This window comes from Phaenicophaeus curvirostris, chromosome 2 (assembly GCF_032191515.1).
Source record: "Phaenicophaeus curvirostris isolate KB17595 chromosome 2, BPBGC_Pcur_1.0, whole genome shotgun sequence".
NCBI lineage: Eukaryota > Metazoa > Chordata > Aves > Cuculiformes > Cuculidae > Phaenicophaeus > Phaenicophaeus curvirostris.
Window position 1 is genome coordinate 126405601 of NC_091393.1, and position 12619 is coordinate 126418219.

General features: G+C 47.6%; 1 protein-coding gene across 6 annotated transcripts in view; it reads left to right on the forward strand.

Annotated features, from left to right (window-relative positions):
• TFAP2B (transcription factor AP-2 beta) overlaps window positions 1–10974 on the forward strand; it is a 29877-nt gene extending 18903 nt beyond the window's left edge. For 2 of the 6 annotated variants that reach the window (XM_069850783.1, XM_069850784.1), the window contains 4 exons: window positions 558–777; window positions 3170–3288; window positions 5299–5440; window positions 7808–8148. In XM_069850783.1, the coding sequence (XP_069706884.1) occupies window positions 558–777; window positions 3170–3288; window positions 5299–5440; window positions 7808–8108 (782 nt within the window). In that variant the 3' untranslated portion in view covers window positions 8109–8148. Of the gene's footprint in view, window positions 1–221; window positions 297–557; window positions 778–3169; window positions 3289–5298; window positions 5441–7807; window positions 8149–9435; window positions 10009–10955 lie in introns of those variants that run through there. The other 4 variants (XM_069850781.1, XM_069850780.1, XM_069850782.1 and 1 more) reach the window with 4 other exon arrangements.
• The last annotated feature ends 1645 nt before the right edge of the window (window positions 10975–12619 follow it).

Consider the following 12619-nt stretch of genomic DNA (forward strand, 5'->3'; position numbering starts at 1 on the left):
TTTTTTTCTCTGAAGGAAAAGACTCATTTTATTTCATAAACCAGACTTAATAAAACCACAAAGCAATAACAGAGCTGTCTTCTGGTTGCTGTGTCCTCCAGCCTTGATACTTACTTAAGACAGCAACTCTCTTCGTCTACTGAATTTATTCCTGGCTCTGCTTAGCAGTAATGGAAACATCAGTAAAAAAAGTAAACTGTCCTTTTTTGTTTCCCCTCCAGAGAGGCGCTGTCCGTTGTACAAAAGGCATCGGGGGGCTCTGGGTGAGACACAGGCTCAAACCCGAAAGTTGCCAGGTGCTTGCCAATACGTATTTTCTTCCCCAATGCTCAAACCCTGTATAGAGGCTGTACTGCACCACCCTCCTCTCCATCCATCATCCATGGAGCTGTTTCCTTGAGGTTGGGGGAGCAGCACCCTTTAGGTTGCTGGAGGTAGCCAGAGATTCAAAATTCCCTTTCATTTTGCTGTTCTGTGCATGTCGGAAGAGACTGTGGTTACCCTGTGCTCCTTCCTGGCGTGATGGTTTCTCTTTCTCCCCTCTTCCCCTTTTCTAGTTCCAGTTCCTCCGAAATCCGTTACCTCTTTGATGATGAACAAGGATGGCTTCCTGGGTGGAATTTCAGTCAACACCGGGGAGGTGTTTTGCTCTGTACCCGGCCGCTTGTCTTTGCTTAGTTCAACTTCAAAGTATAAAGTAACGGTGGGAGAAGTTCAAAGACGCCTTTCCCCTCCCGAGTGTCTGAACGCATCCCTCCTAGGAGGAGTTCTCAGAAGGTAAGAGAGGCTGGGGCAGCGTGGGAACCTGCCGCTGCGTGGGGGCACCCATGTGTGCACCACAAAGGGTTAATCGAGATGATTGCAAACACGTATTGATCTCGTTGTCACTGTGTGTTTGGGTAGCGTTCAGGATGAGGTGAAAATATTCTGAGTCCAGACATTGTGATGGCCACGCGGAGAGCAGGGAAAGGTCTAGCCTTGCGTATTTTCCATCAAAACTTCTCAAAATGAGGGAATAGAGACATGAAACTCTCCTACGTGCGCACTTTCTATTTTTTTCTCCTTCTCCTCACACGTCTCTAAGAAATTGGGCAAAACAAGGTGCCCTGAAGGCCACGTTGCAGTTAGATGGTGCGGGATGAACCTAGATAAATCTCTAAGTTCTCTGATAAGGCAATTACCATGGTGACAGACAGGACATCACTGAAATGGGCAGTGGATGAATAGACAACCTGGGAGGTGGGTGAGAACTTGACTAAAGAAAAGCCATCAATATATAGCTTTGGAGGTCAGAAACTCAATGCTCCATCTAGAGGAGGTGGCTAAGGGGAATTAGTGACCGTCGGTCTTCAGGTCTTTGCTGTTTAACATTCGTGCGAATCACCTTCTAATACCCTGGTGGGTTTTACTGGAGCCCTCGAAAGAGCTGGCATTATTGGTGCTGAGGAAAAGGAGGAACAAGGGGTATCCTGGAGGTCTGGTTGCCACTCTGCAAAGAACAAGTTAAGCTCCGAAGTCCTCAGCTGGCAAGGCTAACAGGGAGAAAAGCCTTTAACTTCTCGACTACAGTAAGAGGAGGACTGTGAACGGTCGGTGTGGCTGGTCTGTAGGAAATGTGAGCTAAGGATCTGTCTCTGGGCAGGACAGGGTCATGATTATGGTCTGAGTTCACTCAGGCCAGTGGAATGGTGAGAGGGAACAAGAGTTCGTTTTCTACGTGTGAGATGTATGCCAGACTGGAAATTAAAGCAAAACTTCGAGACAGAAATGAATGAAAATAATTTGGCCCTAGATACGTTTCAAATCCTGTTCAGAAGTTGCTAATTTTAGAGAAATAAGTATCTTGTCAATTCTTGTAGCAGCAGCTGGGCACCGTTAACGCTGAGGTGTGTTAAAATGAACCTGTTGGGTTTGGTTTTCTTTTTCTTTCTGCTCAAAAGCTCCACCTGTAGCGACGTTAAGGGCTCCAGCTCCGTGTCTGGAGGAGGAAAATCCTGCTCCATGAAGCCATTCACCCCTAAATCCACGGGGGAATCGGGGTCTCCTAAAATAGATGCTGCTCCACGTGGGTGTCTGTGATCAATGTTTATCTGTGACCCCCGCCAGACCTGCCTGCTCGGTCTGCGCAGCCACAAATGGAGCAGGAGAGCATCCCAGAGATGCTCTGTGGCAAATATAATTACCGAGGTAAAGAAACATCATTATTGAACTTCAGCGGACATCTGGAGGTGGCTCGAGCCATAATCATTGGCTGCTGCTGACTTCAGTTCCTATCTCGAATCTAAATTTTAGACAAGCTTTTGGTTCAGAGCGGGTGAAATATAGAGAGCTTCTCTCTTGCAATCCTGCCACCCAGCCCTGTTTCTCCTATATGGAGCCAGCCTGGCTTATCGTGTCGCAGAGTGTGACTGCAAATTGCTCACCATAATTTCAGTGAGGACCCAGAGATGTTGGCGATGGGCGCTGATCTTGGATGCTACAGCTCTCCCCGCTCCATCCCTGGGGATTTACACATGTATGGGCGCCCGAACGATGGCTCTGCCTTTCCCACCTCATTCACCCTTCTCGGCAACCTCCCACAGATCCTCAAACCTCCCCCCAGGCGCTCGCCTCCCCCCCGTATCTCTCCTGCCTCTCCGCATCCCCTTTCCCCCAGCAGCTCTCGCTCTCGCACGAAGCGCTTCCTGAGGTTTCCCAACTATATTCCCCCTTTTCTCTGCACCCACAGGCGCACACGCTGTCCCTTCGAGCCTTTCCGTTTGCTGCTCTCCCCTCTCCTTCTCCCCACGCCTCCGTTTTCCATTCTTCTTCCCCATTCAGCCTTTTTCCTGGAATAACTCAGGAATTCCCCCACCTTCCTGCCCATCTCCTCACTCCAACCTAAGGCGAGTGAGGAACCGTCTCCTCTCTAGACCAGAACCCTGCTCATTAACTATCTGGCACGATTTTATTTCCGTGGATAAAATAATAGGGAGAAAAGCAGGCTCGTCCCCACTCCCACCCTGGGAGAAATTAATCAAATCTCATCAAAACCCACCAGAACTCAACACACCCAAAGCCCTTAACGTCGAGTGGAACCCTCCCCAGGCTTCAGCGACCGCACAGACTGAACGTTTCTCCCAGGAAGGCGGCGGGGTTGCTCACCATTTCCATTTCTTTGCGGTTCTAGAGCCAAATCGAAAAACGGGGGCAGATCTTTGCGAGAAAGGCTAGAAAAAATCGGTTTGAATTTACCAGCCGGCAGGCGTAAGGCCGCAAACGTCACTTTACTCACCTCCCTGGTGGAAGGTAAGAAGAGGGTCCCCCCCTGCCTGCTCCCAGCTCGGGTTTGACATCCCTAAAACTGCCCCAGACTTTCAGGATGAGGTGGGGAAACCTTGCGGAGGGGAAATTCAGGGCGGGTTAGGCTGAGCAGGGTGAAAGGTCCCATCCCCAAGGGTGAAGGCGCTGGCTGGAGGCTCGTTTACTCCTCTCGGTGACAGGAATGAGTCTGTCTGTGTGTCTGTCTGTGTCTGTCCGTGTGTGGTTTTGCAGGGCAGCCCCAGTCCTCGCTGCTATTGATTTCCAGCCTGTGCTCTGCGACTCCACGGCTGCTCCATCCTCCCGGTAATTCGCTCCTCCCGAGCTTATTTATGGCAACCACAGGGCTCTGAGGAAAAATAACACAGGGCTTGTTGCTTGAGTTTGTTTTTGTCAAAGAAATGAGAGCAATTTGAGAGTCACAGAGCACAGTTAAGGTGGCAAGACCTGACCAAAGGCACCTGAGGAAGGAGAGAGCGAAGGGGAGGCTGCGGTTTCACCTCATTTCAAGTCAACTAACATAAATTCGGTGTTTGGCGTGTTTCTTTGATTTATCGTTCCCCTATTGAAAAGCAGAATTTAGAGTCATTAAATACATTTATGGCATGTGCGTGTTTACGCTACGAGAGGTTGGACCTCCTCCAAACCCCGTAGCTGGAATGGTATGGATGCAATTATGAATTATGTGTATCTACATTACACACGCACACCGAGAGGCGTGGAAGTAATCCTCTTATCTCTCCCGCTTATAAACATGCAGAAGCGTTTGTGCTAGATATGAACTTTCCCACTTTTTGGATGGAGTTGTGAGAGCGATAAGAGTGCGGAGCCGAGGGGAGGCTGGCTGAGCAGGGGCTGGGGGAGGGAGCTCCTCCTGGGGAGGGTGCAGAGCAAGGGGGTGCTGCCCTTGGGGTGCGAGGACTGCCCTGTGCCTGCATCCCGTGCGGCTGGAGTGATGCTAGAACCCATCTCCAACGTGCAGGGAGGCGCACGGTCCCCTCCCCTTCCCCCCGATTCCCTCGCAAATCGACGGCTCCCCCTGAGGGATCTCCCCCTCGCTTGGAAGAAGCTGCACCTGCTGGACATCTACCCTGCCCTCGCCCTCATTAGGCGCTCGGGTGATTAGCCAGAAGCCCTGGACGGCGGAAGGTGGCGTCGGGAGGCAGCTCCTGGTCCCTAAAAACAACGCGGTCCTGCAGTTACCTGTTTGGCGGGTGGGAAATCTTCCCCCTGGTCCCTCAGGCGCTGCTTTAAAGGGTTCGATGCTTTATTCCGGAGGGGCTGAGACATAATCTGGTGGAATCCCCCCCACCCCGAGCTCTCCCCCCGCTCCTCCTCCTGCCCCCCTTTCTGCAGCTCCTCTCCTCTTCCCGTGGGATGAGGAACATCAGCAGGAGCTGCATGACACGAACCTCTGCAGGCAAGAAACCTGAAACCAGGCCGGCAGGAAAAGTGACAATCTGAGCTAGAATGATTATTATTTTTCACAGAAGAAACGTTGCCGTTTGTTGCTGTCCTTATAGAGGAGCTCCTGTTGCACGGTGGTCAGTTAAAAAAGCAAATTAACATCTTCCACCAGAAGAAATGAGGTTATCTCCATCATTTTACAGCTGTGGTGGTGACTGTGATAATGATGCAAGTTCTCTGTGTTTGTTTATAAACAAGTGTGTGTATAAAGCCCCGCAGAGAGCTGACATGAGCATCATCGTTGCGTCCACATCTGTAAAACCTTGGCTAGGGCGCAGTTGTGTTGAGACAGGAATGGTTTCTCTGGTGTAATGGGAGTATGGATTGTTCTGTCTTCTGGGACAGGTTTCTCCTTGCTTTTTATTTGTCCCAGTTCGTGTGAAAGAGAGAAACTGCGTGTGTATGTGTGATTTGTGTGTGCACTTTCCCCACCGTTCTGCACAATCAGCTGCAGGAACACACTCCACCACGAGCCTTTAGAGCAAAGCAGAATTCCCAGGAGGTGTTGATGCCCCCTCTCATTCCCTCCAGGTGAGGCCGTTCATTTAGCTCGGGATTTTGGGTACATCTGCGAAACGGAGTTCCCAGCCAAAGCTGTTTCTGAGTACCTGAACCGGCAGCACACGGACCCCAGCGACCTCCACTCCAGGAAAAACATGCTGCTTGCTACAAAGTGAGTGTCAAGTTGCCCTCCCCCAGGAAAACCCTCCCTGAACTCTTCCTCTGAGCTCGTTGTGAAAGCAGATGGAATTTTCAGTCCCTAGATTACAACAGTCCCTTGGGGAGGAAGGATGCTGGGCAGGGTAGACCCTCCTGCCTGTGTCCTGTAGTGGGGTCTGTGCCAGCACATGCTGTCCCTATAAAGGTTGTAGGTGACTGTGTCCTAGATACTGTACATTGTTTCCATGCCACCCCCAGTTAAAAGAATCTTAATGGAAAAGGGACCAAAAAAATCTATATTCTGCTTTCACAGCGTGTCTGTCTGTCCCTCCTGTTGCTCACACACCTGTTTGTCTGCTACCGAATTGCAATGTCTTTTTCATAGGGTTTAATTAAAAAAACAAACCAAAAAAAAACAGAAAAGAGAGAGAAAGAGAGAAAGAAAGAGAAAGAAAGAAGGAGTGGTGAGAAAGAAAAAGAGAGAAGAGAGAGAAAGAAGGAGTGGTGAGAAAGAAAAAGAGAGAAGAGAGAGAAAGAAAGAGAGGTGAGAAAGAAAGAGAGAGAAGAGAGAGAAAAAAGAAAAGGAGAGACAAAGGAAGAGAGAAAAAAGGAGAGGATAGAAAAAAAGAGAAAGTAATAAAGAAAAAGAAAGAGGGAGAAAGAAGGACAGAAAGAAACAGAAAGAAAGAAAAGATAGAGAAAAGGGAGAAAGTCAGAGAAAGAAAGAGAGAAAGAAAGAGAGGAAGAAAAACAACATCTCCCACCATTTACTGCTAATGATCCTCAGTTTTGAGCCCCCAACCCATCTCTCTCCCTTGGCACTTGCTCGAGGATGTGCTGCCCAGGATGGGTTACGCTTAGCTGTGTCTCCCAGGCTTCTGACTTGGTGCCTCATAGTTTGCTGGGGTCCTTGGCAGTGGGTGCTGTGTGACTCTGTGACTCTGTGTGACTCTGCACATCTCCCTCTACTTAGCAAAAGAAGGGAGGGGAAAAAAAAGAGAGAAAGAAAAAACCCCAACCATCTCTCATTTATTTCACGCTCTGGGATGTGGCTTTGCCTCCAATGACAGCATAATTTAAAGAAATATATGGAGGGCTGAAAAATCATTTGCTCAAATTTGTCCAGATGTTTTTTAGATGTGATTGGAATTTGATTGGCCTTTTCCGCAGGGTCAGAAGATATTAATGTCCCAGAACTTTAATTGCTCGCAGACCCTGCTTTGCTCTTTGAAGATGTAAAATGTTGGACTCATTACTGTTTGTTCTTCAAATTCAAAGTTTCCTCTCTTGCACTTTCTTAACAGATAATACACATAGAAGCAGACCTTTCTCTTTCCCACCCTCTGAAACCTTTAACCCACTGGGAATTTCAGAGAATTTCAGAGGACAAGAGCTGAACACCTTTTTTAAGGGCCTTGGTTTTTTTTTCTTTCTCTCCTATTTTTTTTTTAATTTCTTTTTAATTCCAACCCTTTTTTCTCCAGTCCCTGGGTAGGCACCTGTCTCAAAGAAACTATTCCTTTGGGAACTCCACCAGTCCCCAGGGTTCTTACATTGCCCAGACACCTGTTGACTCGAAGGCCCTTTGGACCCGAGCAATGCAAAAGAAAATGTGTGTGTGAAGTCATTAGAAAAATAAAATCTGATCTTTGGAAGGTGCAGGCAATCAAGCAAGAGCCAGGCTTCAACTCTGATGTGTTAATTGTGATGCCATCCCTGAAATAAAATAAGAAGCGTTGGCTTTGCTCCTTATGCAGTGAACATGGGGTCCCAAAATCCTGATCTATCTCGAGGTGTCCCAGCCTGAGCAGCCGTAGAGGAGGCTCCGTTTTGGCCCTTCCTTGCGTTGTGTCCCTGTGCCACCCAGTAGCTCTGAGTTCTTCTCCACGAAGAGCATCACTGGGAGCTGCTTTGAGCCAGGGTCAGGCCTCCAGGAAGATGGGTGGTTGGCAGACCCATGGCACAGCTCCCTTTATATATATATATATATATATATATATATATATATATATATGTATGAAATTTCTGGTTATTTCCAGAGCCATCAAGCAGGGCTGGGTTTTCACAGTGCTTCAGAAGCATCCCTGTAGCTGCTGGAGAGATTTCTCTCTCCGGAGCTGGTGCTACACTGCAATTGCAATGAACTCTCTCTTGAAGAGCATCACTCCGAGCAGGGAGATGCTGTCTCACCATGGCTGGTCCACAAGCAGTGCTAGGGGAAAGGAAAGTAGAGAAAAGGTCCTAACCTGGGTTTCAGGATCACCTTTGACCTGCACCTGCCCCTTCCTTCAACCTCGATTAGCTTAGAGAAGTGTGGGATGAGCCTAACTGCTGTATTTTTCTCTCTCTTTTGTCTTCTCTTTGCCTTTCTTCTGTGCAGGCAACTTTGTAAAGAATTTACAGATCTCTTGGCCCAGGACAGGACGCCCATTGGGAACAGCCGGCCCACCCCTATTTTGGAACCGGGCATTCAGAGCTGCTTGACTCACTTCAGCCTCATCACTCACGGCTTTGGGGCCCCTGCTATCTGCGCTGCCCTCACGGCCCTTCAAAACTACCTGACTGAAGCTCTGAAAGGCATGGACAAGATGTTCTTGAACAACAACACTGCTAACAGGCACACGTCTGCCGAAGGACCAGGTAGTAAAACTGGAGACAAGGAAGAGAAACACAGAAAATGAGAGAGAGAGAGAGAGAGGAAAAAAATAAAAAAGAAAGAAAGGAAAAGAACAAAAGTTAAATAAATAAAAGGAGAAAAGAGAGAGATAATCTTTTAAAACAAAACCGTCTTAATTTTAGCTTTAAAAATGTTGGATTTGGCTTTGGAAGAATTCTATTAGGTAGGACGAAAAAATAATAATAATAATAATAATAAAAAATAATAATAATAATAAAAGAAAGACAAAAATTTAAGATCAGAGGAGCACAATGGCGCAAGACCAGTGGTTCAGAGTCTCTTGCCAGGAACATGTGAAGACAACCACCAGGATTTTTTTCCCACTTCTGTTCTTTCACATTTTTTAAATAATGATTTTGGGGGGAGGGGACTATAATAATAATTAATAATAATAATAAAAGAAAGAAATGAATAACTTATTGGAAGAAATCGCAGAAACATTTTTGGTGTCAGTGCTTTGATTTCTTGAGCTGCACGGTCTGCCTTGCTATTCCTTTTATTTTGTTCTTGGTTTTGAATGACATCCTGTCTCCACCCTGACTAAAATGATCTTCCAGAGCGTTCCTACCTGAGCAACCCCATCGTCTCATCCCCACCAGCTCTTCCCACCTCATCTCACCCCCCTGGTTCTGTCTAGACTAGGAAAGGAGGGGAGGCGAGCGCACAGTCCCCTCACTGAGCCGACACCACCAGCCGCTCGGAGCTGCGTTCGTGGCAGCATCTTAACGTTCGATGCCATTCGATGGGAAGCATTGAGTCGCTGTGACTCAATCGAATCCGCTAACTCTAGTTTTTAAGAGGTTTTTTTGTGCTTCCTGGTCTAGACAGACTCTCTGTTTAGATTTCCAGCGTTTACAGGCGTGTGTGGGCGCGCGTGTGGCTCTCCGTGTGCATACCTGTATGCACACACGTCACTCCATAGGGGCCTGTGTCCTGTGTATGTTTGTGTATACATGTGTGTATACATATATATTTAATATGTGTGTATCGCCACACATATTCATGCATGCAAACATACCTTTGTGATTCAGCACTTGCCTTCCATGGCAAAATATCTTGTCTACAATGGGCTGCGAAATTGGAAAGTAAGGTCTGGTAAAATGTCAGCGCTATCCGATTTCTTAATTTTCTGAGATCTCCTCTTTTTCTGTAGGGAGTTTTATATTCCTAACTATGCCAATGTTTCAGTCCTTAATTTCCCCAAGTAGTGTGTGAGAGATATCTTGCCCCATTTTTAAAGAACTGTTAACAACAACAAAAATATGAGTGATATGAGTATGTAATTCTTTCTCAGGAGTATGCACTGTTTTATTTTCTTCTGTTTCCTAAAGCTTTGCCCGCTTGGCTTATGAGCTTCTTCAAAGAGGACTAGAGATCCCTACACAATATATCAGGTACAGAGAAAAAAAATCCACAATTCTGATATTCTGATACTTTTATTTTATTTTTTTTTTTTGCTTTTTCAAATCAAAGCCGGTTGTTTCCGCATTCTGTAGGTGCACTTCTTTAAAGAAGCTCAAAGGGAATAATGTGAACGAGATAAAAAGTAGAAGTTGAAGTCAAGGAGTGATATTGCAAAGAAAATAAGAGCTGTGTTGAGTGTTACCACGCTTGCTTGGCACTAGGGTTCTGTACCCAGGGAGGAAAGGGTTGCCATGTGAGCCGGCTCCTCGTGATGGGAGTGGGGAGGGCTTGCCAGGGAACAGCCTGCTTTCTGAGCTCAGTCTGAGGAAATCTGGTTCTCTTAGAAAGCTTTTAAAACAAATGTCTTGTGACTCTTGCTTTAGAACAAGTCGGTGTAGTGGGGGGGGAGGTTTCTTAACTCCAATGTTTTTCTCGGAGGTTTGGTGTGTGACAGGATGTCTCATGCGTATGATTTGGGGGGAGTGGAGGGGAAGCCTGGTTTCTTTCCTTTTTCTTTATTTTAACATAAATATCTTTGTCTTCTGTGATAAAAATGATGCTGAAGTGTAAGGATGTGAATTTCTGTTTGGGTAATTGCTTGTGTTTCTCAGCGGGGCAGGCTCTGTGCACTAACACATCTCTCTGCTTATGCCAGAACAGTTGCTGGGTGTGGGTAAAGCTCCTGGAGTCACTGGGAAAACTCCAGTGGAGTCAGGCCTCCCCCAGGGCCCTGTTAAAGCCGCAGCGCTCAGTCCCACCCACCCAAGCAGGCAGACCTGGGCTCCAAACAAGGCGAGAAAGAGAGATGAAGGAGAAGCCTTAGCCTTGTTTTCATTTCTAGATACCTTCCAAAGTGGATGCTGGGGGAGAAATAGGTTAGGAATACTCTCTGCACCCCCCAAAAAATGTACTTAGAACAAAAAAAAGCAAATGAGCCTCTTGACTGTCATCCTCAGCATCCTCAGCTCTCTGAGAAATGTCTGCAGCTCAGGGCCTGCTCTGCTTTTCAAATCTTCATGCAGCAAGTGAAAGCCTTGGCTTTTGCTCCCTACCAGTGAGCTGGATACACGCGTGGCAATAGAAACCCAGGATTCATCCAGCCCCACGCAGCGCTGACCGCTCTGGTGCTGGTTCTCGCTCCTGAACCTTTGGTTCTTCCGGGGCAGAGCACAGTGAGGAATTTCACATGAGAAAAAGGGGAAACTGAGGTAGACAGTCTTCTCCATGGGGTTCTGCAGTGAGTCGAAGGCAGTCTTTGACCCTGGTTTGGTCTGTGGGTTTGGTAACTGGCAAGCCCCGTGGGATGTCATCAGAGATGTGGATCCCTGGGTGATGTAGATCTCATGGACCCCTCACTGGTAGGTTGGGGACCACCAGATTGAAAAGTAGTCCCCAGGCAGTCCATGGTCCTCCAAAGCCAACCCTTGCCAACCCCTCCCACTTTCAGCAGGCCCCTGGGGGAGGACAATCCTAGTGCAAGCACAGGGCGCGCCCCAGGAGTGATGTCTGGGAAAGGGAACGAGTACGTGTGTCTGTGTGTGTGTACCTGGGGAGAAGTGAATGGCACCATCTGAAACATGTCTTCCTTCTCCATCTGGCAAGAATATTCTGTTTATTGAAGCACAGCACCGCGTTGAGCGTTGCTTTGCCTGCCCTATGCAAAAAGAACCTTTGTGAGAAGCCTGTGGGCCCATCCTGCCAGCAGCTCCCAGCCCAGCAGGGCTTCCTGGGTGTGGGGACGTGCCAAGTTAACTTCAGTCATTAACGTCCCCAGCTGCAAACACAGGAATATGGGAACCTGCTCCCCACCACCTCAGACTTTCCGCTGAATGTTTTGGGGATGGTTATTCCTTGTCTTTGGAGGGCTGTTGGGGGTGTTCCTTTCTGCTGCTAAAGGCAGCATCCCACTGCCACCACGAACTAATGAGGAGAGGGAACCACTCACAACTCACCAGGGAGAGACCTGCACACACGTGTGAACCTGGTCACGCAGGTGTGAGGCTCTGGTCCTGCTGCAGCCGCTGAAACCTCCCGTAGGCACAGGTTTGGTCACCTGGACCAGGACCTAAGCCTTGAGAAGGTTGAGGGAAGAGTTCCAGTTGACCCCTGGCAATTTTGGATCTGCCCCTTGTGCCTTCTCCCTGGAAGAGACAGATTGCAAAAGCCACCATGCACTTCAATCAGGTGAATTAAAACCTAATGTAAAATCCCCACTGATTTGAGTGGGATTCCCTCCATTTGGTCTCTGAAGTATGAAGACAAACCCCACAAATTTGCTGATTTAAATGCAAACAGAAAGAAAACACGGTGTAGGGGTACATCCATCACTATTCTTTCCCCTACTCTAGTGCTGATCCCAGAGGGGATTCATTGCTCGGTGGCTCCTATCAGTGCTGAGGAGTGAGGTCCCCCAAAAACTATACTCAGCTTCCCTTCAGAAGGTTTTTTTCTGGCTTCCCTGCTTTTCCCAGCCCAACTACTTGTACCTCAGATGTTTATCTGATAATTGAGTTATTAAAAGATTTGGTTTCACTGGGATCATAAATCAATAAACAGGGGGATTAACATGGCAGCTTTGCTTTTTAACTCAAGGGAAAAGTTTGAGTTGAGACCAGGAAAAGTTTGTTTTCAAACCAAACAGGTGGGTTACTGTAAATTTTATTTTATTTTTAGTCTCTTTTTTTTTTTTAAGTGACAATTGTCTGTTTTCCATTGGAAAGCTCTTTCATGCTCTCCCAAACTTTTATTTTTCTGGTTGTTATTCACACAAAGTGTGAAGGAAACAAGAAGCCAGTTTTATGGGAGTCCCTTGACAACCCGATGATGTCTTTAACATCGGGTGGTGTCTTGTCCCACCTCGTAGAAGTTCTCTGTGAGAAGCTGTTTCAAGCCCCTTTGCATCCCAGTCCAACCTCCCCTGAAGCCCCCAAATCTGCATTTGGGGCTGGGAGGGCAGTGGGGGGAGAGGATGGTTGTAAGACCTTTAGCTGGCCCAAAGGGCTTATTCCCTTCCCCTGCTCATCTCTTCCTGACCGGTTTATCACGCAGACCTGTCTGGCTCTGTTTTAATATGTTTCTCAGAGAATTTGGTGCTCGTTTCAGCTGCCGTAA